This window comes from Urtica dioica, chromosome 12, assembly GCF_054948205.1.
Source record: "Urtica dioica subsp. dioica isolate 48M chromosome 12, U.dioica_male_clone48M_v1_H2, whole genome shotgun sequence".
NCBI lineage: Eukaryota > Viridiplantae > Streptophyta > Magnoliopsida > Rosales > Urticaceae > Urtica > Urtica dioica.
The window spans coordinates 22,401,348-22,429,207 of NC_142767.1; the positions used below are offsets into that span (position 1 = coordinate 22,401,348).

Below are 27,860 nucleotides of genomic sequence, written 5' to 3' on the forward strand. Positions count from 1 at the left end.
CATAAAATATATAAATCCAATATACATATCAAAACTCAAGTGACATGGCCTAATCTATTGCATATGCGAGCTAAAACATATGTAATTCTCAACTCATAAGTTCATTTACTAATTTTCACGTATATTGTGGGTCTTGCTTTTTTTGACATGAGGACCATGGCAGACTTTGTTGGGGACATCTAGTAACGTCGTTAGTATCCCAACTCAATTGAGATTTAGTCCTGTGCATTTCATAATTACTATGTTAATTTTTCTTTTATTTTGTATGGTGCATGACTTGGTTCTCTACACTTTTCACCAAGAGATTTGGGTTTCAAGGCCTAATCTTGGCCAACCACTTTGGTGCTTAGCCTTCGCCGACATAGAACAAACTTGTAATAGGGATGTCAATGACGAGGCTACTTCAGATCAAGAGAGGAGTCAAACGTAGCTATTTTCACGGACAACCGAGCTCGATCATCAATAATGTCTTCAAACATACCAAACATATATTCAATCATGAATTTTTTCATATGAACTACGAGAATCAGAAATATAAATCATGACAAATGATTCAAATTGATAAGAAACCAATAATTATTTTTAATAACTATTAGCCATTCATAGGGGATAAGTTAATAAATGTAGCTTGTTCCCTTATTGCCTTTCTCTAACCAATTTTTAAATAGATACCAACCTCATTTGTGTTTTGAGATGGGTTTCTCCACTGTCGTTGGTTATTACCGTGAGCTCCAAGCTCTGGCGATTTGGGGTGTCATCCTCGTCATCGATGGAGATATGGCCGTTTCCGATCCTGGACATTTTTGTTGATTACTATTATTAAATATAAATGTAAATATTATTTACTCTAACAATTAATAACATTAAATGTTAAGGTTAATGTTATTAACAAATGAGTTTGAGATTCATATTAGGTTTATGTTTTGAAATTTCTTGGGATCATCGAGCGCGACTGTACCCATCGTCTTCCTTCAACTAGCTCTGAAGTCATAGCTGAAAAAACGGCCGAAAGCTCCGGTCGAGAAGACGGTTTCCTCAAATGCTAATGACTACGGTCGCGAGCGCCAAGCTTTGGCAGTTTGAGGCGCTGTCATCGTTGTCGAAAAAACTCAAAATTTATGTTTGATGTGATATATGACAATAAAATATTTTAACCATTATTATAAATATCATTTACAACGAGCAATAACATTATATATTGATTTTTTTTTTGGTATTATTGAAATATTATAATGTTATTCCATTATGAAAATAGCCAACTTAAACGTTTGACATTGCTAAATAGCCAACGCTTGGTAAACCTTAGGTAAATAACCATTTTTATGTATTTACAGACGTAAATCTTAGATAAATAGTCACCTCCATATATTAGGCCACACTATTATTTACGGCTAAATAGCCAACGTTTGGTAAACCTGAGGTAAATAGCCATTTTTATGTATTTACAGACGCAAATCTTAGATAAATAGTCACCTCCATATATTAGGCCACGCTATTATTTACGGTTATTTACCTAAAATTTTACCAAACGCTGACTATTTAGTAATATCAAACGTTTAAGTTGGCTATTTTCCTAATTTATGTTTATACTTGGGCTACAATTTAAAAAGAGATGAGTTATTTGAGCTAAATATTAAGCCAACCCTAATTTTAATGTACCAAAAACACTTAGAATTTTGACTTAACTATGAGAATCGGAAGCGGACTCCGTGAGAATCTATGACAAAATGATTCTAATTGATAATGGAATCTATACATGTATTCTACATGCAAGACTATGTTCTTTCTAGTAAACAAGAATATGATAAGCCATGAGATAAGTCACTATCAAGATTAATGACCATAAGCCACTAACGAAATGGAAGAAGTGGAATTAGTCCGGCTAACAAATATTGGCTAGAGAAAACTAGGAACCCAAGCCTTTGTTTTGTGTTTAGTTACTCCTCAAGCTTTCCAGATCTTAATGAACTGGTTTATGGGAGATTGTGCTTAAGACTCATATTCAAAACGAGTAAAGTTTTGTTAGGGTTTCCGATGTCACTTCTCGAGATCCTATAAGCTACGATCAATAGAGTGAAAAAAAATAATCGTTAAGACTGAGATTTAACCCGAGCTGAATAGTCTCCCATGTGTTAGAGGTGTGGATCCTAATCAGCGCCGATGTGACGAGTTTACGACTAAAGACCTTACGACGATGATTTGAGGAGCGATATGCGCTTAAGTCGACGTTGGGTTTGGAAATGGAGTGGTAAATCCCTTTCCCAAGGGTCGTATGGAGCAGAGCTCCTTGGGCGAAAATCCTATTATAAGATTTATTAGTTGGGGGTATTTTGAGAATTCCAGATCTGTCTGTTAGCCCTAGTGTTTTCCATATAAATACCCTACGCGCCGATGTTCCTTGTAGAGCGCAAGAGAGCTGTAAACACATTTTCTCCTTATTTGAGTTTTAGTGAGAATCTGCAGCGACAAAGTAGACATAGCTTTCGATTGAAAGTGAACCACTATAAATCTGTGCGTGTGTTTTATTTTTTTCTTCACGAATTTTGTTTTCCGATATTAGGTCGGATATGGATGTTGAATCCTAACACCATGTTAAGTTAAGTAAAGAAAAGATACGAATGGTATCGCCTTCGACATAGTCTCCATGTTAGCAAGGACTTGTTATGCTTCGTGGTGGTACTACATGGAGATTAGGTAAGGGCTATCTTCGGAGATTGCGCACTCTCCCGCCTAGCGCCGATAAGAAATATGTCCGCGGATATCATTAAGGGATCTTGATTATGAAACATGTATTGTATGATGGGAGTTACCGGAACTTAAACCAGTAGATTCTTAAGTAAGTTGAAATTGTCGGGACTTAAACTGGTGATTCCATAGATTATGATAGAAATATGTATGTTGGTGTGAATTGTTGGTACCTATGTTGGTGAAAACAAATGATATATTTCATTTAAATAATGTAAATAAAAAATAATCAAGAATTTTGCTAATAGAAAAAAAAAACGGTGAGGATTACATAATTAGAGTAGTGAAATTCATTGGAATAAATCAAAATGTTGGCCCCCTAAAATCGGTATTCTTATAGTGAAAGAAGAAAAAATAGAGTTGATGAAGACAAAATTCGATATAATCTACACTTACGTTTGAAAAATACCATTTAAAAAAATTGAAACAACTTTTATTTTGAAAATATTATATTTTATAAATATTATATTTTATAAATACTTTTTATATTTTCCTAAAACAAAAACTATTTCGGTCATTTCTATAAAACAACTTTTATAGAAGAAGCAAATATCAAGCATAAGTTAACATTCAGCAAGAATTCCTAGTGAGCGATATCATATCTTTTAATTTTTTTTTCCTTACATGTTGCCATGTTGGGCAAGTGAATAATAACAAGGGATATCACTAGTGGGTAATGTACTATTCCTTGTAGAAATATCTTAAAGTTGATCTTGAAAGTTGAAAAAACAGACAAAACAAAAAAAAGATTAAAAAACAATAACAAATACGCGTACCACACACGCGTCAAAGAAAAGGCGTGGAGTTACAAACCTCGCTGTCTCTTCTAGTGGTGAAATCGCCCTATAAATGGCGGGAGCTTCACTACCCTGTGATTTTTTTTTCACTCTCTCTCTCTGAGTCTCTCACTCTCGTCAACTCTTCGCCAATTTCACTTTGATCCCTCCGATACATATATTTTCTCAAAAACACCCTCTGACTGAACCAGTTGTTAATACGTCCCGATAATCCGTGTATCGTTGTTTTGTTTTCACGGATTGGTCGAGAATCTCAAACATTTTGCGCTCTTGAGTCTCTGTGAAAAATCTAGGGTTTAGTGATTTTCTACGGAGAGAGAGTTTGAGAAGTGAGAGACGTTTATTTTTGTGTTTCCGATTCAATGGAGGCCTCCGCCGCCGGACGCGGTGGTCCGATGGCGATTCCGACTCAGCCGTCGCGGAAAGAGTGGCGTGCCGTTTCGGACCATCATTCTGTTCGAAACGTCGGAGACGAGGTATTTTATCATAATAAAATAAACCTCTTTTGCTGTTTACCCAAGCGACATTGGCTTGTTTGGTTGTTGGTAAAATGTAGGGCTAAATTCGAAATGAAATCAGTCGCGTTTTACGGGTTCTCTTTGTTTGGCTGGCTCGGGAATTTATGTTTTTTTCACTCTTGAAAGCTCTTTAGCTTGATGTGTGGTGTTATAGGGTGAGTCTAGGGTTTTAAGGATTGAGCTCAGTTAATCTGTTTCTGTTTTTTTTTTTTTTTGGGTTTTCATTTTTCAGAGTGGGTGTTATAATTTGTTAGGAATCCCACGTTGAAAGTGAATGGGAACTAACACGAGTTTATACAGGTCATGGGTTACTCCTCTCATTACCAATTGGTTTTGAGATGGAACCCCATGATACTTTCACATAATTTAGGAATTTTGCTTGTTTGGGGTTATTTTTAACCTACTATGTGTTCATGTTAAAAAAAAAAAGCGATCAGTTGGATGAGAATTTTGCAATGTGTTCACACTTAGACATAGAAAGTTAGTGCTAAAACTACGATGGAAGGTATTCTGTGTTATCAGTTTTGGGTATTTTCAAGCTAGACCCAAGATGAAGAAAGTTGAGAGTGTATTCATTTGGTGGTTTAAGCTATGAAAACTATGATGGAAGGTATTCTGTGTTATCATTTTTGGGTATATTCAAGCATCGCTGAGTTTTTAGTTAGATTTTGTGATTCAAATTTTGCATGATAGGTTTTTTCTGTGATCAATTTAAAGTTTAATGTTAACTGGATGTTGGCTGAATATTGGGAATGGAAAGTAAAAACTTAGGGCAATCTGAAGAGAAATCTGAAGAGAGAACCCTATATGAGATCACAGCTCAGATCATATATATATGTATATATATGTATGATATATATATGTATGTATATATATATATATATATATATATGTATTTTGTTTTGTTTTTGGTGATGGTGACCTTTGTGAAGGTGCATCAGGGAAGAGAGGCGCTCGATGTGGACTTCTGTTCGATCACAATCGATGGAAGCTTGGACGATGATCTCTTGCAGAGGAGGCTTCACGATGTTACGAGGCAAAGAGAGGAATTACAACAGATTGAGACTGAAATCCGATCCCAACTCATCGCTCGGTCTGAGATTATAGAAATGAGGAATAGCTTCGATGCGCAGATGAAGGAGCATGCTAACGCTGCAGCGGATTTTCAGGTCTTGTGTCAGAAACGAAACCCGTTTAAATAAGCCACATATCTGTGTCATAACCGTGAGATATATGCATACTGGCGTATCTGATTAATTTACACACCTTGAATTATTATTCACTAATTGGCGTGTGACTTTGAACGTAAACTCTATCACTTAAACAAAACTGAATTTTACTATGGTTTTTTTATTTTTTATTTTATTTTTGACAAACTGAATTTTGCTATGATGATTTAGTTTCGTAGTGATTATTATTCTAAAAGAGCTTAAAAGGTGGCATTTGTGTGGCGATGCAGGAGCAACTGCAATTAAGGGATCAGACAATTCGTGATTTGGAACGGAAGTTGGAAGATAAAGATAGAGAGCTACATGCTATCAAACTAGATAATGAAGCGGTTTGAAATTAATTTACTTATTAATTAATTCATAAATATCAGAGAAAGGTGATGTACTAGAATTGAATCGTACAATTACTCTGTTCATGTTCTATTGCAGGCCTGGGCAAAAGAAGACCTCCTGCGAGAGCAGAACAAAGAGTTGGCAAATTATAGGTATCTAATCTTTTTTTTTCCTTTGTGTTACTTAGAACTCAAGGCTTACAACATTTTGTGTTCCCTCGAATCAAATGCTTGTTTCTCTAACCGAGCTTCGTACTTGTGCTATTTACGGGGTCGGCAGAAGAGAGCGCGATCATTCTGATGCTGAAAGGTCCCAACATGTGAAGCAAATACATGAGCTTCAAGAACATTTTCAGGAAAAAGAGAGGCAAATTTTGGACTTACAGGACCAGGTTTGTGTTACACGAGTGTCAGAGTACTTCCATAATTGATTTAATTTTATAAAAGAAATGGTTTGTCTAATGGGTTAGTATGTTGTTCAGAATAGGGCCATTCAAGAGACAATTCTTTACAAGGATGAACGGTTGAGGGAGGCTCAAGCATGGATCACCCGAGTCCAGGAAATGGACGCCCTTCAGTCAACCACTTTGCAAGCTGAACTCAGAGAGCGCACAGAACAGTACAATCAGCTCTGGGTTGGTTGTCAAAGACAGGTTCATATTCTTGCTTCTCACTCTTGATTTTTGAAGCTAATTATACGTTCAGTTCATTGATACTTCGAATGCGTGTTGATATTAGTTTGCTGAGATGGAGAGAGTTCATTTGCTTGCTGTACAACAACTCCAACTCGAGCTGGCTGAAGCAAGAGAAAGAAGTGGAACTTTCACCGACGAGTCACGTATGTCCCAAGAAAACGCCGCAAAGGAGATTTCTCAATATGGTCAGAATGATGGAAATCAGCTGGAGATGAACGGTGGCGGGGGGACAACTGGCGGAAACACCGTGGCACTTCCTAATGGAAATCCCGAAAATGCCCCTTCATTTGCTTCTGCCGGAAATGTGTCAACCCAGGTTATAATTTCTTTTTCCTTCCTTTTTTTACTAACTTTTTTTTTTTTTTTTAAATGATGGGCATGGATAGTAGTACTGATCAAGGGATGAGGTGGCATTTATTCAAGCAATTTGATAGGATATTAGGGCTTTGGTAATTGTAGTAATTACCTATTAATTAAGGTTCTATTTTAGAGTTAGAGTAGTAGGTTATACTAGTGTTGATCAAGGGATGAGATTCGATTTATTCAATCAATTTGATAGGATCTTACGGGCTTTGGGTAATTGTAATAATTAGCTATTAATTAAGGGGTTGTTTCTAGAATAATTGATGATATCCTAGCCCATTAAGCATAGAACTACGGTGGATTAAGGCATGTAAGTGACATGAGAGAGTAGAGGAAAAATGAAGAAATTCTTTTTGGGAGAGCTACAGGTCTCTCAAATACCCGGTTATCTTCGTATTTCGTATCAGCTCATCAATGAATTTTCTGAGGTTCCTTGCCACAATACCGTGATAGATATGATCGGGATTCTTGAGATTTTTGTGTTAATTTTCAGAGTGACCACGCATCTGGTGTTGCGATACCTCCCTCGTCTATCGTTGGGATGCCATCTTACCTTCCACCCACTCAGTTGGCTGCTCTTCATCCATTTGTTATGCATCAACATGTTCCTCAATCTCATCTTGCCCATTATCAATCCCTCCAACAGTGGCATAATCAACAGGTCTTAAAAAAAAAAAAGAACGAAAGAAAAAATAAAATAAAAGATGTTTCCCATGCTGATGATACATTATACGATGTTGACTTTTTGTTTATAGGCTGGGCAAGACAGCCAAATTTCTGCACAGAATGAAAGATCATCATCGCCAGCTGAGCAAAACCTGGGGAGACCAGACCAAGGCTACAACTATGATATGTCTGTTAATGGACAAGCTGTTCCTCCGGGGTATATGAACGCTCATATTGGCCAAGTGTCGGATCCTGGTTCTGTTGTCCCATCTCCTCTAGTAGAAGCACCTGCTCAGGTATATAGTGTATAGGAATACACTCTTATACGTCTTTGTCTTTTGCATATAATAATCTATTTTTAGTGACTGAACTTCAAATTTACTTTGTTAACAGATTCCCGGGTCTATTGATAGAGGTTACTTCGCCGCTTCTCAGACAGAGCAGGAATTGAAGCAGATTTCATCCCAGTTTCAGACCGCACTAGGGCTGACATCACTTGTGCAGAACAATGAAACAGAGGTTGGTGATATTAGTAGGAAAAAAAGAATGACGCTTGGCAAATCTAATCTTTGTAATTTGTACAGGCTAAAGAACAAACTGTCGTAGCCTCAATGGATGGTGGAATAGCAGACCAAATTATAAGCACAGAGGCTGATACTTTAGTGCATAATCTGAATCTCAACAAAGCAGCCATTCACAATGCTACTGAATCAGCAGTGTCTGAAGCATCGTTTGTTTCGTCCGGGCAGACAATCTCACCGATTGTAGAGAGGACTGTGGAGATTGCTCTTTTAGACGAAAGGTCTTTGTTGGCTTGCATAGTTCGCACAATTCCACCAGGCGGTAGAATCCGGATAAGTTCAACGGTAAGTCATATTTCAGTTGACCTGCGTAGTAGCTTGCTGCACAAGGCATCCCATTTAATTTTTATTTACTTCTTTCTCACTTCATTTTCTGTCGTCTACAGTTACCGAATAGACTTGGAAAGATGCTTGCACCTTTATACTGGCATGATTACAAGAAAAAATACGGCAAGCTTGACGACTTCCTGGGCAGCCACCCTGAAGTGAGTTTCTTGAACCATTTACGTGATAAGTTTTTGTTCCATTCTTATTAATATCATGAATGTGCAAGATAATCGGGTATTCGAGAGACCCTAAACTCTCCTTGAAGGAATTTCTTCCACATATAATTTCCATGTCTCACTCATTATTACTTGATCTATCTGTAGACTAAAGATATTATAATTTAATCTAAAACCACCCTTTAGCCTAAGAGTTGTTGGTCTAGGTCTAGGGTCAAGCACTTGGTTCATGTCCAATAGGTCAACGGTTCTAGACTCTCTAAAGGTACCCACCTAGCAAATGCTAGTGTTTTAAGTTCCCAAAAAGTTGTGGGGTCAGACGAGAACCTAGGGACTAAGCCGAAGCTTTTATGTTTGACAAAGAATTAAATGTATCTTTGACGACGAAGAACTCTCTCTAGACATTCTTTGGGATAGCATTTTAGAATATTAGTGTTTGGATTTCTTCTCTTATTTCAGATTTGTATTCCTATAGTTTGTCCGAGCTCGCGCTATAGCTTGTATGTTGCTTCAAACGAGTCGAAGCTTTCTCTTTTCCACTTTTTTTTTTTTTTTTAATACTTATTTCAGTTCCCTCTAAAAAAAATAAAAACTAAGCCTAAGCTGAAAAAAAAACCCCACCCTTTAACTAACAACTACTTGTTTACAATCACCCCACCCTCAAGATCTAATCATTCTCATAACCCTAAGGGGTTGGTCTAGTGGTTAGGGAGATTCTTGGGACCTTGTCAGTCTCGGGCCACGTGGATTTTAGTCGGGTCTAACCCAGATGCAACAGTTGTAAAAAAAAAAAAAGATCTAATCACTGTCATAACTGACAATAATGCTGATTTTGTTTTTTTATCGGAATGTTGATTTTTTTGTTGTCTCGTCATATGTGTGTAGCTTTTTATGATAGAGGGCGATCAGATCCAGCTTCGCGAAGGAGCACAGAAAATGGTGGCAGCGAACGCAGCCGCTGCCAAAGTGGCCGCCGCGGCAGCAGCGTCGCCTCCGTACTCCTCAAGCATGCCTTCCGTGGCCGTCACACCAATGGCTCAAAACAGACCCCGAAAGGTTTTTTATTTATTTATTTATCGATTCTCTTTTAATGTTTAATCACTGTTTTTTTTGCAAACCCATTTCTCGAATGTTGACGCAGCAGCAGAGTCAGCAACCCAATGGTGCGTATTACGGCGTCTCCGAGGGGGGTTTGACTAATGCAAAGACCTCGGCGCCTGCCCAGCCTCCTGTGGGATCGATTAATGGGAGATCTAACAGCTCTAACTTCGGTGCCAAGCAACAGGGCAGGTGTGACTTTGAAATATAGTATACAAGTTTAAAAACATATCAGAAAATTGTTTAAATGCTTATCAAGATTATTGCTTTGAACTCCCAACAGGTCGACTGGCTCACAGGCTTTTCCGCCGAGAAGATAGTATGTAAGTGTAGTATCATATTGATGTCCACTTTCAATAGAAAATTTTGTGTCAATAAAGTGATTTTTTTCTAAAAAAAATAAAAATAAATTTGAAGTTTGTGATTTTTTTTTTTATGTTGTATTGTGTAGGATGGAAGTAAAGGAGTCCCTAGCAGATTGTTGACAAGAAGAGAAGGGTTTCTTTTTAAATTCATACAAAATTGTCTGAAAAAATTGAATAGCTGGAATCCCCATTTATTTATTTTGGAATAGTTTTTATTGTGATTCTTCTTCTTCTTCTTCTCTTATCATCTAAAGCGACTCTGTACTTTGTTTATCTGCGGGCCATAAGTGATCTCTTTCCCTTTGGCACAAACAAAACAATTGCTCATGCGAGGTCTCTGATAGCTCTCGCTCGTTTTGTCCCTTATTTATATTTTACTGAAACGAAAATTGCTTCCATTTCTCAACTCTCTCTATTTAATTCTGGGCTGATCCTTAAACTTAAGTAGATCATGTTAATTACATGACTTGTGAGTTGTGACGTCTCATCATCTCTCTCTCTGCTTTTTTTTTTTTCCTGTTAAACTTTATTCCTACATATTCACAGACGCTAACGAGCCAAACATGAAAACATACATGTTTCTACGGTCGAACAAAAGACAAAACAACGTTCATTTAGAGGCATATCTTCTCAATAAATGAGCACGTGCCAAAATTTCCTATCATTACCTGTCATTACTCACGGCAGAAAATAGGCGTTTTTTTTTTTTTTTGTCACAGATCATGACTATACTTTAGCAAAAGAAACGAACAGAAGAAAGGAAAAAAAAAAACCAAGTATTTAGAAAAAATCACCACATGTTGAGATATCCCATTTCCTATGCACCAGAAACCACAGTTGAGATCTTAAACTAACAAAACTATCCCAACTCTTAACACCTCATAATCGCAATGCAATTATCTCTGTAGTTACTTGAACAACCAAAACATGCCACAACTCTCTCTCCCCTAGAAATGTAATCATGGTGCGAAAAAGTTGTGGGTAAAACCCGAATTCCCCAATGGCGCGCCGAATTGAGTGCCGGGCAAGTAATGTTGTTGTTGTTGTTGTTGGAGCAAGTGACGTGGCTCGCTGTTTGCCTCGGCTCGTGGCTGCCTTGCAGGCCAAGGTACCGACACTCCAGTAGGATAAGGCTACACCGCCATTTTCGATCACCAAATCAATAAATAAATCAAAACAAAACATTACCAATGTAATAATAATAATAATAAATAAAAAAAGTAAGTTAATTGGCTAAGTTCGAAGGGTGAGTCAAAATGGGACCCACCTGTGGAGGCGGAGGCGGAGGAGGTGGTGGCGGCGGCGGTAACATCACATCCGCAAGTTTGGTGAGAAGTGTCAAGTTCCTCTGAAGCTGATCTGTAAGTCTGTAAATACATAAAATAAAATAAAAATTCTTAAACTATTCAAGTTGACATGAAGGCAACATTAACATATATTGTGATGTTATTAAGCCAAGGTTGATGGCAAAACACAATGCCTGGCTTCTCTCAACAGATTCAGAACAAGGTTTGATATGAGAACCAAATGATTGATGTTCAAGAAATAAGAGTAAAATGAAATTAAAAACAAGAGTAGAGAATCTATGCCTAGCACTACAGTCTACAGCATATATATATATATATATATATATATATATATATTCTTCACAACTAATCTCTGAATCTTTTTACAGTTCCATTTTGTTGCACTGCTCAAACGCAAGCTAGAATTGCATTCAACAAGTTCGAAAAAAATAGAAAAAAGAAAAAACTCACATTTCACGGTCGTTGAGTCTCCCAAGTCTCTGGCTTTCCATTATCATCCGAATCAACACCGAATTCTCCTCAAGGCACTGTAACGTAACCACCAATATCCTCAAGAACATGAATCACACAGCGCTTGGATTTTAAGTATATATTTACAAATATATTATGAAGAGCAGTAGTTTTTGCAAAGAGTGAAACAAAACCTTTTTCTGTAGTACCAAACATAAAAAAGACGCCACCTTTTGGTTGATACAAACAAACCCACAAGATAAAGAAAAAAGAAAAAAGAAAAACATAGAACATGAATCACAGCGCTTGTATTTGTTGTTATTTATTTACTAATATATTATCAATAGCAACAGTTTATGCGAAGAGCGTAACATAACCTTTTTCTGAAACACCAAACACAAAAAAAGACGCCACCTTTTGATACAAACCCACAAGATAAAGAAAAAAAAAAGAAAAAAAGAAAGAAAGAACCTTTTGAATCTGATCGCTAGAGATGTTGGGCATTAGAGCTGAAGGTTCACTCTCACTCAACATTCGTAACACTTCGTCCATTTCGTCTTCCCTTTCGTTTTTTTTTTCTTTTTTCTTTTTTCTTTCTACCCAAAAGAAAGAAAAGAAGAGCTCTGTTTTTTGTGTGTGTGTTTCTTGTCAATCACGAACCAAATATATATGAAGTGTGTGTGTGTGTGTGTGTGTGTGTGTGGAATTTATATTGTGAGAAGAGAGGCCAGAAAGCCCCCACAACGCATAAGCTACTAAACACACGTTACATTTTGTTTCTCTCCCTCTCTCTCTGTAGTCTGTACAGCCATATTTTAATTTTTTTTTTTAATTAAATTTGTTTTTTTGACAAACATATTTTAATTTCTTATGACGCCTGAATCAACGCAAGTCAAAGTCACGATGTCCCAAGTTTTAACGAAATTCTTCGTACGAGGGATAGCATTTTTATCCGATACTCGTTATTCCGCCCGTTATTCATTTGTAACGAGTCGGATAATATCCGTTCAAAACGGATAAACGGGTAATACCATTAACGTTTAAACGGGCACGAATATATGAAATTTCATCCGACTTGTTAATCCGTTAGCTAGACTCGTTATGATTTTATTTAATTAGATACCTTTACCCTTATTTCTTTTAAATTATTTGTTTTATAAATAAGAATTTTAATTTGCTTTAGTGTTTTACTTTAAATTATATTTTGACTTTAAAATTATAGTTTTTAGTTTATATTTAAACTCAAAGAGTGGTTAATTTTTTTTTCTGAACCTGATTAACGAGCAACGAGTATTGAAATTTCACACCCGATTCTCGGTCATTATTCAATCCGCTTGAAAACACAGGTTAACGGATACGGATTAATGAATATTTGTTCTAATAGGTACCGATATAGGTGTGCCCGTTCATATCCGTACCCGAACCCTTCTATGTGCTCAAAACTAAAATCATTTAATTTTTTTTGGAATATGTTGAAACGACGTCGTTTGATAAAAGTTCATATAGATCGGCAAAATTTGTAAAGAAGCGAAGAGAGAACAAGAAGAAGAAGAAGAAAATGGGTTACGTGTTTCGAGTGAGAGCGGCGTCGTTTTTCGCCGGAGTTGCGACGGCGTCGATTTGTGGAATGTTCATTCTTCATAACGATTACAAGCACGCTCATAGCAAGATTTCCCAACAGGTTTTTTTTCTTCTTTTTATTCCTCTTCTAATTTTTGGGTTTTTTTTTTTTTTTTTTTTTTTTTTTGCGCAAACCTTGTTCATAGTTGAATTTCCGTATAAGAATGAGTTCGTAGCTTCTCAGTTTCGTGGCGCTTTAACTTATTTTAAGATCTTGTTATGAATTCTACATGAAAAAGAAACAACGAGAAAACTATTGTGATGAATTAGGGTAGTTTATCTTATGATGTTACTTGCAATGAAGTGAATTTAGATTATCGTAACCTTAGATTCGATGTCATGGATTTCTAGATGAAGAATTGCAGTTTCAAGAACTTGATACTGTGAAATGATTCCAGTGAATACGAGTATTTTCATGGAATCGTAGCTATGTTGAGGTAACGAGAGACTGGAAATGAGAACAATACAATACATGTTTGTTCTGTTCATCTTATTGAAAGAAGGTCTCTCTTTTGTGCTCTTTGTTTCTGCTTAATTCTTTTCTGTTGCTGTCTAAAGGGGCTTTGTATGGATTTAGAATCAAGTTTCTGGATTTTCTTCTTCTTCTCGAATACATGCTTTTATGGAATATCGAGGTCATCGTGGTTTGGTGATGGATATTTCCATGGTATAATGGTCTAAAATAAGAATAAAAACAATACCTCTTTGGTCTGTTCTTACAAAATGAAGGTCTCTTTTTATGCTGTTTTTTTTTATGCTTACTTTTTTTAGTTACTTCATTTCACAGTTTATCTCGGTGCTTGATCTATTTCGATATCTTGTTGTGAATTCTATATCACGAAAATGGATTAGGGTAGTCAAGTTTGTTTGTTATTTTCTTATATACTTACAATATTGTCGCTTGAACACTTCAATACCATGAATTTCCAGATGAATAATTGCATTTTTTTTAATTCGAACTTAACACTGTGAATTCCAATCTCGCGGGGAATTTTATGTGATCGTACTTGGATCGATGGTTGTGAATAATCTGAAGGTATTCTAGTTGTTTCTGCTTAGTTTTGTAGTTCCTTTTGTATTGTGCTAGAATGTTCTAGAACCAAGTTCTTAAATTCGCTTCTTTCAAAATCAAAGCTTTGGTATGTGGGTCAGAGATTGGAGCTTGATTCTTGTGGTTGTTTGTTCGTTTGTTCAGATGGACGGTCTTCTTGAGACACTGGACCAACGGATTTCAGCTATTGAGAAGTTGAAACAGAGTGAAGATTATCCGAAGCCAACAGAAACAACGGAGTAAGCTTTTTTTTAGAGCCTCTGTTGATCCATGATGAAATGAAACCAGTTGAGATCGTCTTTTTTTTTTTTGGGTTCGCACTTTCATTCTCTAAGAATAATACGGTGATACTCTCTCAGTTGCAAGATAACCGAGATCGTTGATACTTGAATATTGTACCAGTGGAATTGCTTTTGTCCTCGGTTTATTTGTGATGATAATCAAAGCAAAATGAAACGAGGAAGTTTTGTCCTTCAACTTGATGATAAAACTTGAAAGATACTCACTTACAAATTTCGTTTTCATTTGTACATTAGCGTTGCTTTGAGTTCTTGGTTCGGTAAAAATAGAAAAACAAAACTCATGAAATCAAGCTTTTCAAAAAGATGTTGATTTGGCTCTAAAGAGTGCTGGAAAAAATATGGAAAATCATGGACCGAAAGAGGCATGGTTTTCCATTAAAATTGTGGAAAAACGACAGGGAAACGAAAATTGCTTTTGTTGGTTGGTACGCAGCAGAAAATGGGTTTTTTTTTAACAGAAAATTAGGAAAATAACCAACTTAAACGTTTGCTAAATAGCCAACGTTTGGTAAATCTTAGGTAAATAGCCGTAAATAATGACGTGACCTAATATGTGGAGGTGGCTATTTATGTATGATTTACGTCTGTAAGTGCATGAAAATTGTTATTTACCTAAGATTTACCAAACGTTGGTTATTTAGCGATATCAAATGTTTAAGTTGGTGATTTTCCTAATGTACCCTTTTTTTAATTGGAAAATCGTGGGTTTTCGACAGCATTAAGAACCTTAGGAAAAACTGAGTTCTAGGATTATTTGTACTTCTTTCAGACTACCACAGGACTTGGTGAAACGCAGATCCTGGCTTCCAATGAAAGAACTGTTATAAGATTTGTAGTTACTTCAAAATGGGAACCATGGCTTGGATTTAGAGGCAGTTTCAGGTATAAATTACTGTGATAAATGAGAATGGCTTCTTGTCGGAAGAATATTGTCGAGGCTATTTGTTGATTTTTAGACTTACGTAAAAATAGAGTCTAGAGTCTTTGTTTTCTTCTCCACGACTTCAGCAAATAACAAAGAACCTCTAGGTTTCATTTGGTAGTAATTTATTTAAACTAGTGTGGTAGTAATTTATTTAAATTAGTCGCAGCGCATAACGTTTTTACAGCGAAAAATTTCAAGTTGTAAAAGGTGCTATGTTTTGCACTATTTTACGGTTTCATTAACAAAAAAAAAAAAAAAAAAAAAAAAAAAAAAAAAGAGATCGTTGTTTACAGTTGAAAAAAAAACACTATCTTTAAAAGGATTTAAAGAATACCCTCAATTTTCATAATGTTGCCTTTTAAAACACTGTTCCTATTACTTTCCTAATTATGTTTCCTATACCGAGTGGGGTAGATCAAGCAGTGAGCAATAAAACCTAGTTTGAGGTCGTGAATATGAGCAGTGGCGGAGCCAGGGTGGCAAATTTGAAAAGGAAAACTTAGGAGGGCAAATTTTTAAAAAAATCATATAATTTTGGGTAAAAAATATGAAACTTAATAAAATTTTAAGGGTAAAAGTTGTAGTTTTCAAAAGTTTATCCGCAACTTTCCTTGAAATAATTCTAACACATCGGCCAACTCTCAATACTATAAAATTATCGTTATTTGTGAAAAATTCGTACAAGTTTACCTTTGATAATTTAACAACTTATAAATTATTGATCGCTAAATTTTGAAACAAGTTGTTCACCCATAGGCAATGAAGACAGAAGTTCGAAATGAGATTATTCCAAAGACTATTTAAAAAGTTTGTGATCGAAATCCAATAAATGCTTTTTATTCCAAAGGTATGCTCATTTATTGACAATAATCAATATTTATTGACATAGTATTTTGGAAGTAAAAAACATTTATTTGATTTTGGTAAAATTCAAAATAATAATCCCGTTCGAAATTGAGGCTCCGTCAAAAGTTTATATCGTCTAATTACAAAATATAAATAACTCACAAAATGATATATAGAAAAAAAAAAAGAGCAATATTAATACAAAAACGATAGTGTTATAATTATATGGATTACGACGGTATTCGTAGTAATAATAATAAAAAAAAATGAATCGGTTTTTTAGATCACTCTTTACTTCTGACCGTACCTACCATGGCGCGAAAAAGGATTTGACATTGGACCGAATTAGTATCTTTCTTTTTGGGCCAGGCCACTTCAGTAAGCCTTTTTGATTGACTCAGCATGGATTGAAAGGGATTTAATACTATTTTATTTTTATTTTTTTTGTTGCTTGGATTTAATACTATACAATAATTTATGATGGATGTAAAACAAATACCATAATTTTTACTCAACGTTATCTGTAGTTCTTCTATTATTCGGTTGGACTATACCCATTTGTTAATGGACCAACACTCAAGAATTTCTATATTGTTACAACATTCCTATATACCATGATTTCATACAATTAAATTCAAATATTCGAATATAACATATTATATATATTATGATGGAATAGTGGCATGCAATGTAGACTCACATGGAGGTGGGTTAAGACTTAAGGCATGGCTTCGTAACAAAACAAAACTTTTTTTTTCTTCCCGGAAAAAAAAAACACCTTGCTATCCGTACATGAACCAATTCTCTTATTCATTTCATGCAGTCATATTTTCCGGAATAAAAAAAAATTGGTATCTTAATTTTTTGGGTTATTAAGTTATATAGCCACACGGTTATAGTGAATTGAGATATAGCCCACCTTTCGTTAATTTTTTGTAAATAGCCAAGTTAACTTATTAACAGATTAATAAAATACTTATTTAATCCAGTCAAACATGTAAAAAATATAGTTAATAGGTTGCCACGTATGCAAATTGACTATTTATAAAATATTTACCAAAAGTTGACTAATTTACAATGCTTATAGTTTAGGTGGCTTAGGTAGCCATTTTTTTGTAATTTTTTTTATATACACATATGGAGAGATTTGAGATAGACATGCATTCCCTTTACCCTGCCAAGAGATAATTATCACATGGGACTACCATGTAATAGTGGCGGGACATAAAAAAAAAATCATATCCAACTTTTAAATATATTGAAAAATAAAAGACTGCCCATCCCTACCTAGATTCCTCTGCACCAGAGGGGCAATAATTCTGTTTTTAAATAAATCAAGAATAGTTAATACTTATATAAAAAGAAAGAAATAGCAAAAGATGGGAACTTTGACCACTACAACTGTTTTTTTAAGACAATAATTCTAATACGAACTTGTTTCCTTGGCGATGGTAGCTTTGAAAATGAACACACACAATAATTGTTATTATTATTTTTATTATTGCTACTATCATATAATAAAAACAGGCATAAAAGAGCAAACTGTCCATGCTGTTTTTATTCCACATTGTTTGTTGCTCAGAGACATGAAAATATCTAGTTTTCAACATGGCTTCTTACAGTTAGTACATTGTGTGTGTGTATATATATATATGTGTGTGTGTGATTTTTTTTTTTAATAATAGCACAGAATTACTCTAACATTTAATCTTGAAACTGTAGTAGTATTCGGTTTTGTAACTTTCTTTACGCGGAAATGTGATATATAGGATATAAATATAAATTTTACGATGTATATTTTTTCTTTTGTTCACACAAGTTTTTAGAGATTTATTAAACGGCATAGTTTCTTTATGCAAATATGATCGTAATACCCAGTCGATGTGAGACTATCCTTGATAAATCTTTCTATTCATTGCCATTATTGATTGACAATGAAATTCAGTGACATTTTAAATCCCTCCGAAATTTGCATTTTTTTAACTGACGTCATTAATTAACGAATTGTGTAACATGGTAGTTAGCTATACATATGCAATGAGATATGATTAAAAAAAAAAAAAAAGAGTTTTCTAACTAACTAGGCCTACACAAACTTATGGATTTCAATGTCATACGTTTCAGTTTTTTTAGAAAACTAGCCATTTTAATGACATGGCACTAATTAGTTTAGGATGAAATCTCCTTTTTAACCTTTTTCATATTACATTTTATCTAGTAACCAATATGTACGTGGATTTATTTTGTTTATTTGAGACACGGTAATTGAAAAGCTTCTTTTTTTAGGAATCGGTTCCGATTAATACTCACACGATTCAAATCGGCGTTACATTATATTTTGAACTATAAACGGTTGTTCAGAGTTAGGTGCATTAACGTTTGATTTTCAGCCAAAAAAAAAAATCTTGCTGTTTAGAGAGAAAAAAAATTCACGTTTAAAATAATTAATAGATATACACCGACTTTATTGGCTTTTTTTAAGAATCAGTTATAAATTTGCTTCACACGTTCGTAGAGACAGTTTATATTTTGAGATAGTTTATAAATCATGGACTTACCATTTATTATCTATATATTACCATTTATTATCGCTATATTACCATTTATTATTATTAAAAGAGTTAACAACATTATATTGCCATTTATTATGCAATACCATATTTCAAATACATTTTTAGTGTGTATAGATGCCGTGTATTATCATTATATTACCATTTATTATCATGTATTTTTTTATATTTTTTTTACAGTTTCAGTTTCAAGGTCGTAAGAAAAAAACATTCAATATTTGAACAGTTCTTATTGGAAAACCAGGGAAAACTAGCTTTCATAATCCACTTCCAATACAAGATTTCATAATCTATTTTTTTAACCTTTAACATGCAGTTATTGTTCGTAATCTCCTTTTTTTCGAACGCTTTGTCTTTCTGTTCATCAAGCTATTGTTTTTGGCTTTTTGCGATTTATTTAGAGCTTGGTTTCTTTTTCTGTGATTTTTTTTTTTTGGAAAGAATGGGTTTGACGTTTGGTTTTCATTTTTAAATGGTGTAAGTGGTTGTGTGTATGCTTAAATTTTTTCCTCATTAATCGCGTCCTTAGTTATTGTAATTTATTTCGTTTTTTAATTATTTTTTCTCATATATTTGTGTCATTGGGCAAGTAGGGTAGTAGAGTCTTTAAACATTAGATAATAAATTGAAGTTACTAATAACCAAAAGTTATCCAAACTGTGGCTATATTCAGTGACGGAGCCAGGATTTCAATCAAGGGGGGGTAAATTTGAGAAATATTTTTTAGGAGGGGCATTATTGAAAAAAAACTTACAAATTTAGGTCAAAAACATAATTATTAGTAAAATTTAGGGGTAAAATTATAAAAAAATATAAAAGTTTGGGGTTAAAAAAATAATTTTCAAAAATTGAGGGGGGGCATTGGCCCACCCTGACTCCCACCTAGATCCGTCACTGGCTATATTACAATTTCAAGTTTGTAAATGGCTAGATATCAACTCTTCCCGCACAGGAAAATTATTTTAAATCATGCAGGCCTATGTAGAATATCACATACACAAAATAGCAAACTCGTTTTTTTTTTCTTTTACTTGCATTATTGCAACATATACATATCGTGTCCTATGCTTTGTTTTAAAAAGTGAAAATTATCAAGTCGGTGATGGATTTTTTTTTAAAAGAAAGGCAAACTTAATAAAGTTGGAGCATGGTCACTCGTTTTCTCTAAAGCCGCTGTAAAAATGGCATCAATCGGTTTATTATTTAATTAAAGCAACACGTTAATGTAGTTAGAAATGGATTTTAAATCTCTTTGTTAGTTTTTTTTTTCGAAGATACACATTATATTATATAATTTTCATTAGTATTTTTAGGATTTTAATGATATTTTAGTTAGTAAATATGTTTTAAGTAGTTGCGGTGTTATTTTTTTTTAATTTTTTTTAGTTTAAAACTGAATTTTATTTTAAAAAGAATAACCGGTAGGTTAAGAACTAAAATACTGTAAAAGAAAAAGAGTTTGGATACTAATAAGAATAAATAAATAAGTGATTGATTCTACATTATTATTTTTTTTTTCAAATTAGACAGATCTAATAGTGTTTAGTTACAAATATGTAACTAATAGTGACAAAATTGACACTATTAATTACTTTTTTGTAACTAAACACTCTTATATTTATCTTTTTTTTTTTATAAAAAAAAAGTAGTAATATGGTATAAGCAATTTATTTACTCCTATCTATATATAATTCTCAAAAACGATAAGGACTAAAAATAGCATAATCCGAAAATTCATTGATTAATTGCCAAAAATGCCACTAAATTTTGTGGATTATTAATTTGATCAATATAAGACGAGTTTAACAAACAGGAATGCACTTTCGTATGACTATACAGTATGGGGGAATTTCGGAAAATACTATAGTTTCATGATAACATTTAATAATCATACAATTTATTGTTGAACATATGGAAGATGTGCAATACCCATGCTTGAATTGATATCTATCGCGCTGCTATATATATTTTATTTTGGGACCGTTTATACATTAATTTACGTACTATACCGATGGAGAGAGAGAGAGGGCAATTACTGTCAATGCAGATAGTACATTGAATTTCAAGAGGACGTTGTTTACATTACATGCATAAATATAAATATGGCATTATATTTGCTTAGTAAAAAAAATATGTATATATATATATTCAAACTTTAAACTTATTATCTAGAAATATATCAATGTATTTATACATGTACAGAACCTTTAAACTAAATAATCATAGTTATTATTCCACCTACACACACCAAAAAAGGGTAGAAATTAAAACCACATATGTTGAAATCGAACTAACAGATTATAAAAATGAGAAGAGTAATTCGCTGTTGAATATCATTCAAGCCAGATCATCAAAATTGAAAGTTTAAAACTAATATCATTAAAGGATTTCTCCGGAAGAAATTAGAAAGGAGTAGAAGAAATTGCGAGGGCAGGTGTTATATCGTAAAAGGTCTCCAGAAGTTTCAAATAATTGGCTGAATAGACATCTTAAACATTAGCAATTTGGTTTAAGCTTCGTATTTACACGAATATACTGTAAATAAGTTTCGTATTTACACGAATATACTGTAAATATGATTTCTATTTACACGAACATACTGTAACTGTAATCCATTCAAGAACTTCAATTCATCCAAACCCGTCAGACAAAAAAAAAAACAGGGAGCACGAGAGGAAAAAAAATCAACGACAAAGCTTACCAAGCAAGAACGATACAATCATCATCGAAAAAAAAATGTCTTTACTCTCTTCCAAACAATTCTTGCAAATCTGGAATTATTTTTTTTCATTTGGTATACAAGAAAAACCACTCGGCCAAAACTCAAAATCAAAGACACGGTCAAACACTTTCATGAAGCCACAACCCACATTCAATGTACAATTTCGAGCATCCAATCATATTAATCAGCCATAATCAAGCATCAAAGAACATCAAAACCACAGAATTCCTCTTGAGAACTCAAACCCCCAAATCAATCTTCAATACCCCAATTTTCGAAATCAATTTGGGTAAACAAAACCTCACATTGTTTCTGGTAGAATTGAACTCTCCAGCGCCCTTCCACCTATTCTCCGGTGTCTCTTCGTCGGCGGCGCGCTCGGCGGCTCGCGGCGGCGCTCGGCGGCTCGCGGCGGCGCTCGGTCTCAGCGGAATGGCGCGCACGAGGAAGAGAAGCTCGGGCTCGGGCTCGGGCTGGTGCTGGTGGCCGCGCGCAGAAGAGAAGAAGACGATGTTTGATCCGAGCGCCAATGAAGAAGGTTTTCGCTGAAGAAACCAGAGCACGCGAATAATTTTTTTGGGTTTTCAAATTGGGGATTTCGTGTTTGACATTTATGTTTGTGTGAGAGAGAAGATAGCGTGTGAGAGAGAAGATTGCGTGAATCAATGGTATTAATTACGGAGCTTTATGATGTTCCTCAATAACCGCGGCAGTTATTATCCTAAGGGAAAATATCAAGAATATCTCTTGTGTTTAATCGAAATGCGAGATTTATCCCCTCCATTTCTAGAAATATCAGACATATCCCTCCAGTTTAATATAAATAACATATACATCGCCTACAAAAATGTTATATTACAAATATCACAATTTTTCGTTTATTTTTTACAAAAAAATAATTTGAAATCCCTTAAATACCCTTAATGAAATAATATTTTATTTTCTATTCTATATACAAAAAAATTAAATTAAAAAATTTCTTTATAAAAGTTAAGGTTTTTTTATAAAGAGAGATTTTGATTTTTTTTTTAATAAAATAGTAAATAAATATTTATTCTATTAAGGGTATTTTGAGGAATTCAAATTATTTTTTTTAAAAAAATAAACGAAAAGGGTGATATTTGTAATATAAAATTTTTTAGGGGAGGTATATGTCATTTATATTAAACTGAAGGGATATGTCTGATATTTCTAGAAATAGAAGGGATAAATCTCGCATTTCGATTAAACATGAGGGATACTCTAGATATTTTCCCTTATCCTAATATATTGATTCATATGAATTTATTTTAAGGAGATTAAGGGCGGGAACGGTTGAGAGGTTAATTTGGTATTTTGCTCTTTGTAAATAAATGAGACTGACTATTAACACGAATTTAATCAAATGTTTGCCAAAACCAAAACAGTCTAAACTGGGAGGCTATTTAGCTATATAATCATTTCAAAAACGGTCTAAAAAGTTCGAGACCCATCTAAAACCTTCCAAACTAATATCGTCCCATGAAACTGTCCAAATAAACCCAATCGAATGCACGCCTATAAATTAAGCAAAAGAAAAAACATAACAAATCTGTTATTATACAAAATCTCAGGATTCAAGGTAGTGTTTGGTAAGCATCTTGAAAACACTTTTTGACTTTTCAAGTCATGAAAATAGAAAACAAAATAGAAAAAACGTGTTTGGTACCAGTTTTGAAAAATATAATCTAAAAACTATTGAAGTTGTTTTTTAAATATGCAAAGGAAATTGAAAACAAAAAAAGTTGTTTTCAGAATTTTTCACTCTAATTTTCCCTTTCTCTCTGCCGAGTCCCGACCTCTCTTTGACGACATGGAAGCAGCGGCGATGGAGTTGCAGAAGAAGAAGAACAGCGCGGAGGATCTAGAGGAGGACGCAATGGTGGGCCCAGCGTCGCCGCGGAGAAGTCCTCGCGCGACATCTCTCCGGCGACATGGAAGCAGCGGCGATAGTGGGCCCAGCCCCGCCGCGGAGAAGCCCTCGCGAGACGAAATGCGGCGAGTCGGCCGGATTCGATCGCCGCCGACCACTACTACAAATTAGCATATTGGGTGCGGAAGGGTATTAGGTGCGACATGTCGCACCTAAAAGTCGCACCTAAACTCATATTAGGTGCGACATGTCGCACCGGATACTCATCCGGATGACTAAAAATTTCGCTAATGTTTAGTGCTATTCGGTGCGACATTGTCGCACTTAATATGAATTTGTCGCACCTAATACCTTTAGGTGCGACATGTGTCGCACTTAATACCTTTAGGTGCGACAAATGTCGCACCCAATGGGTTTCAAATTTAAACTTTTCAGCCGAATCCCGCTGATTTTTTTTTATCATATTGGGTGAGACATTGTCGCACCTAATATGATTATTAGGTGCGACACTGTCGCACCCAATATGAATTAGGGTTTTTAAACCCAAACTTCTTTCTTTTTCACTCATTCTCGCTCACTTTCTCTCTCACTCGATCTGTCTCTCTCTCTGCTCCTCGTCGTCGTCTCTCCCGCCGCCGTCCATCCCCGGTATGTCTCTCTCTGTCACCGTCTCTCTCTCTCACACACTCTCTCTCTCTCTCACCGTCTCACACTTTCTCTGCCAGTCAGCCGCCACCGTCCATCCCGCTGCCCCCTCCGCTGCTCCGCCCCACTGCCCCCTCCCGCGCACCGCTGCTCCGCCCGCGCCCCGCTGCCCCCTCCCGCGCCCCGCTGCTCCGCTCCGCTGCCCCCTCCCGCGCCCCGCTGCCTCGCCCCGCGGCCCCGTCCCGCGCACCGCGGCCTCGCCCCACTGCCCCGTCCCGCCCCGCTGCACGTCGCTGTCCTACCCCGCTGCACGTCCCGCGTCCAGCCCTGCCAGCCCCCGTCCCGCCCCGCTGCACGTCGTCGTCCAGCCGCTGCCCCGCCGTCCAGTTTTGTAATTTTTTTTAATTAAAAAAACGTATTAGGTGCGACATTGTCGCACCCGAAAATGTCGCACCTAAAGATGTGACTATTAGGTGCGACATGTCGCACCTAATGCCTTTAGCGACGGGAAAGTCGCACCTAATAAACTATTAGGTGCGACTATTGGGCTATTAGGTGCGACATCCGTCGCACCCGATGACGATTTTTGTCCTAGTGGACGAGAGGTTGTTGAACTCGATTTGTATTGGCGCGTGAACCGATTCCCCCATTCTTCGAAACCCCAATTCTTCTCCCCAAACCGCCGTTGTCATCGGGCTCCCCGTCGCCTCCGCCGATCCCGATCTCTCCCGACGCTTCCTCTCCGTGGTTCCAGCGGCGTCATCTTCGTCGCCATCGTCCTCGTCCGAGTGTACCTCGGCTGGGCTTACGTCGGCAATCGGCTGCTCAGCGCCACCGTCGAGTGTCAGTCTTTCTTTAACTCTCCTCTGTTTGGCTGCCGAGAATATCCATAGTAATGATTGAGATCGAAATTAACCTAGAATTGTTTCAATTCCATATGAAGAGACAGGTTGGTACGATGGCCAGGTAAGTAAGTAATCCAGAATTGTTCAACCTTGCAGAGTTTCAATTTAGGCTATTTCTCTTTAAATCAAATCAAATTTATTGGCAGATGTGGGTTAAGACCGCCGAAGTATTGACTCGTGATCGTCTCCTTGGATCGTTCTCTGTGAGTTACTAATGACTATACATGATCTTTTTTTTTTCATTGTTGATGATATTTTAGTGCTTGGATCATCAAGTCAAGTGTTTGCTTTGTGATTATGATGATTAGGTGAAGCCGGTGCTGAGCAAATTGAAGAACACGCTTGTGACTCTGGGAGTGTCATTCCTGGTTTCGTGAAGAGACAAATCGTTGTTTCTCATTGTTGTTTGTTTTCTCTGCCTTTATTCATTTCATACTATGTTTGTCTAAGGTAATTCATAAATTATTCTATTCATACTCATTTTCTTCAGTATTTGATGGTGATTGTTTGTTGCTGTAATTCATTAATCATTCAACTATGTTGTTGTACTTAATTGATTGTTTAAAGAAGGTGGATGTGTACGTGGGTCAAAAGCTGGTGAGGTGAATTTAAATTGTATATGCTCAAAAGCTTCACAAATTGATCTTACGTGGGTCATCTTTTTTTGACAAACTAGCCTTAAATTGTCACTTTTTTTACACTCATGAGTATAATATAATGACATTATGTTTATTTAAAAAATGAGAATTAAGCTATTTTCTTAAATTATTCGCATGGAGATTTATCTCCAGTCATTAAACTTTGTCTAACTTACTATTTTATTGGCAATATCAATTTTTTTTCTAATGCAAGTAATCAGATTTATCTCCAGTTTTCTTTTTTTCATTTAAAAAAAAAAATGAAAAGTGTACCAAACAGTTTTTCCAGTTTTTTCAATTTCTCAAAAACAAAAATGAAAACTGTACCAAACAGCTTTTTGAAAACAACTACAAAACAGGTTTTCAGTACAACTACAAAAATTAGAAAACAGAAAACAAAAAACAATTTGAGTTAACTAACAAACACAACCCAAATGAGTTGATTACTAAAATAATCTTAATATAACTATAAAACTGTTAACTACAGTCATATTAAGATATTTCGTTCCTATTTGATATAATTTACCGATAAGGTTAACTTTTTATTAAGTCATAAGATAATTTAAATGTCTTATTATTATGCAGAGAAATATTGCGCAAACGTGTGAGGTTTCTTAATTGCTAACTAATGTCAACTAATAATCATAGTTATTATTCCACCTACACACACCAAAAAAAGAAGAAATTAAAACCACATGTGTTGAAATCGAACTAACAGATATAAAAATGAGAAAGAGTAATTGGCTGTTGAATAGCATTCAAGCCAGATCATCAAAATTGGAAGTTTAAAACTAATATCATTAATACCTCTCATACAGCCATGTATGGTGCTTCAACCGACACGTGGCGAGTGGAGAATACGCGCGTTTCGGGTGAGTTGGGAAAGATGATTAACGCAAATTGGTCTTTATTGCAATGGCCCCAATTTGAGCCCGTGCATTTACCAGAATGGCCTCGGCTTAAAAAAACGACAAAATTATGACGTCGTCTTAACGTATTTATCATACATCATCCATCATAGTAGTTATTTATTATCAGTACTGTAATAAAAATTATTTAAAAATATCAGTACTATAAATAATATTTTTATTAATTTAAATTTGTGTACTATAAATAAATTATTTTTGTTTAAATTTAAATGGTGAATAAATTCATAAAGTTCACCCCAACGTATGATATTTATTGAAATTGTTTGTTACTAATATTTATTTATGCATTCTCATTTGGTGATTACACTATAGAGCCCTACATTATATGTTTTAAAAAAATAAAAAATAAAAAAAAAAATCTTTCAAGCATCAATAATTGAATATATTTTGATGTTTTTGGAGACTCTTACACAGATGTGAGCTAATCTGAAGAAGATAATATCATCAAATGTGAAATTTAGTAAGATTATATACATTTATTGAAAAGGACTTTTGCAGTCGGCCATGCCAATTATAGGCTGAAAGAACAACTAAAGAGTAAGACTTATCCGATTAATTGAAGAGATAAAAATCACACGCCTTCGGACATAAAATATAGTGAATAGTACAAGGATAGACTTGAATGAGAGAGGGTATAAGTGTATAACTTGAGTGCAAAGAGTAAGGATATTGATGAATATATATATATATATATATATATATATATATATATATATATATATATTATCGGTTGGTAGGCTTGAATTTGTTCACAAGAACATTGCCCACTAAGGCTAGGTTCTTATCCTTATTTATCATTTTTGTGTCCCATATCGGTAATTTAAAGAAAATAAAAAAAAATTATAAGTGGCTATAGAAGAGGTGAAGGGGGTGAGTAATCAATAGGATTGTATATTGCTAGCAAAAAAAAAAAAAAATCAATAGGATTGTATTGTCTGTATATGTCTGAATACTAAATGAGAAATTCAATTAAATATAATTACATATATTATAAAAATTGTATTCATAATTTTGTAACGGAAAAAAAAATAATGTGTAAGCAATGATTTTCTAATGTCTTATAATATGAAGAAAAAAGCTATATACAATTTTTTTTTTTTTTGTTTTTTTTTTTGGGTGATATTCTGCCATCCTTCATTGAATCTCCATGGTTGATTGTGAATAGTG

At 35.0% G+C, this 27,860-nt stretch overlaps 3 protein-coding genes and 1 long non-coding RNA gene across 6 annotated transcripts; 3 read left to right on the plus strand and 1 right to left on the minus strand.

Moving 5' to 3' along the window:
* Positions 1 to 3,618: 3,618 nt before the first annotated feature.
* Positions 3,619 to 10,298, plus strand: LOC149380453 (RNA polymerase II degradation factor). Of its 3 annotated transcripts, none has more exons than XM_089602744.1 (16): positions 3,619 to 4,018; positions 4,993 to 5,229; positions 5,520 to 5,618; positions 5,719 to 5,774; positions 5,902 to 6,013; positions 6,104 to 6,274; positions 6,360 to 6,632; positions 7,173 to 7,340; positions 7,435 to 7,641; positions 7,739 to 7,864; positions 7,930 to 8,211; positions 8,313 to 8,411; positions 9,315 to 9,485; positions 9,574 to 9,719; positions 9,811 to 9,850; positions 9,979 to 10,298. In XM_089602744.1, the coding sequence occupies exons 1-15, from the start codon at positions 3,905 to 3,907 to the stop codon at positions 9,845 to 9,847; spliced, it is 2,298 nt and encodes a 765-aa protein (XP_089458870.1). In that variant the 5' UTR covers positions 3,619 to 3,904; the 3' UTR covers positions 9,848 to 9,850; positions 9,979 to 10,298. The 3 variants fall into 3 exon arrangements, with proteins under 3 accessions (XP_089458870.1, XP_089458869.1, XP_089458872.1); XM_089602743.1 differs by having other exon boundaries at positions 3,620 to 4,018; positions 9,571 to 9,719; XM_089602746.1 differs by having other exon boundaries at positions 3,620 to 4,018; positions 5,002 to 5,229; positions 9,571 to 9,719.
* Positions 10,299 to 10,597: 299 nt separating this feature from the next.
* On the minus strand, positions 10,598 to 12,294 carry LOC149380454 (uncharacterized). The gene is made up of 4 exons (XM_089602747.1): positions 12,121 to 12,294; positions 11,650 to 11,726; positions 11,160 to 11,259; positions 10,598 to 11,025 (listed from the first exon to the last, which is right to left on the minus strand). The coding sequence occupies exons 1-4, from the start codon at positions 12,199 to 12,201 to the stop codon at positions 10,852 to 10,854; spliced, it is 432 nt and encodes a 143-aa protein (XP_089458873.1). The 5' UTR covers positions 12,202 to 12,294; the 3' UTR covers positions 10,598 to 10,851.
* A 901-nt stretch (positions 12,295 to 13,195) lies between these two features.
* Positions 13,196 to 14,816, plus strand: LOC149380455 (ABC transporter A family protein). The gene is made up of 2 exons (XM_089603638.1): positions 13,196 to 13,330; positions 14,465 to 14,816. The coding sequence occupies exons 1-2, from the start codon at positions 13,208 to 13,210 to the stop codon at positions 14,561 to 14,563; spliced, it is 222 nt and encodes a 73-aa protein (XP_089459764.1). The 5' UTR covers positions 13,196 to 13,207; the 3' UTR covers positions 14,564 to 14,816.
* A 10,341-nt stretch (positions 14,817 to 25,157) lies between these two features.
* On the plus strand, positions 25,158 to 25,482 carry LOC149380456 (uncharacterized). Its single transcript, XR_016294268.1, has 3 exons — positions 25,158 to 25,187; positions 25,273 to 25,329; positions 25,435 to 25,482. It is a non-coding gene; the product is annotated as an uncharacterized LOC149380456 (long non-coding RNA).
* The last annotated feature ends 2,378 nt before the right edge of the window (positions 25,483 to 27,860 follow it).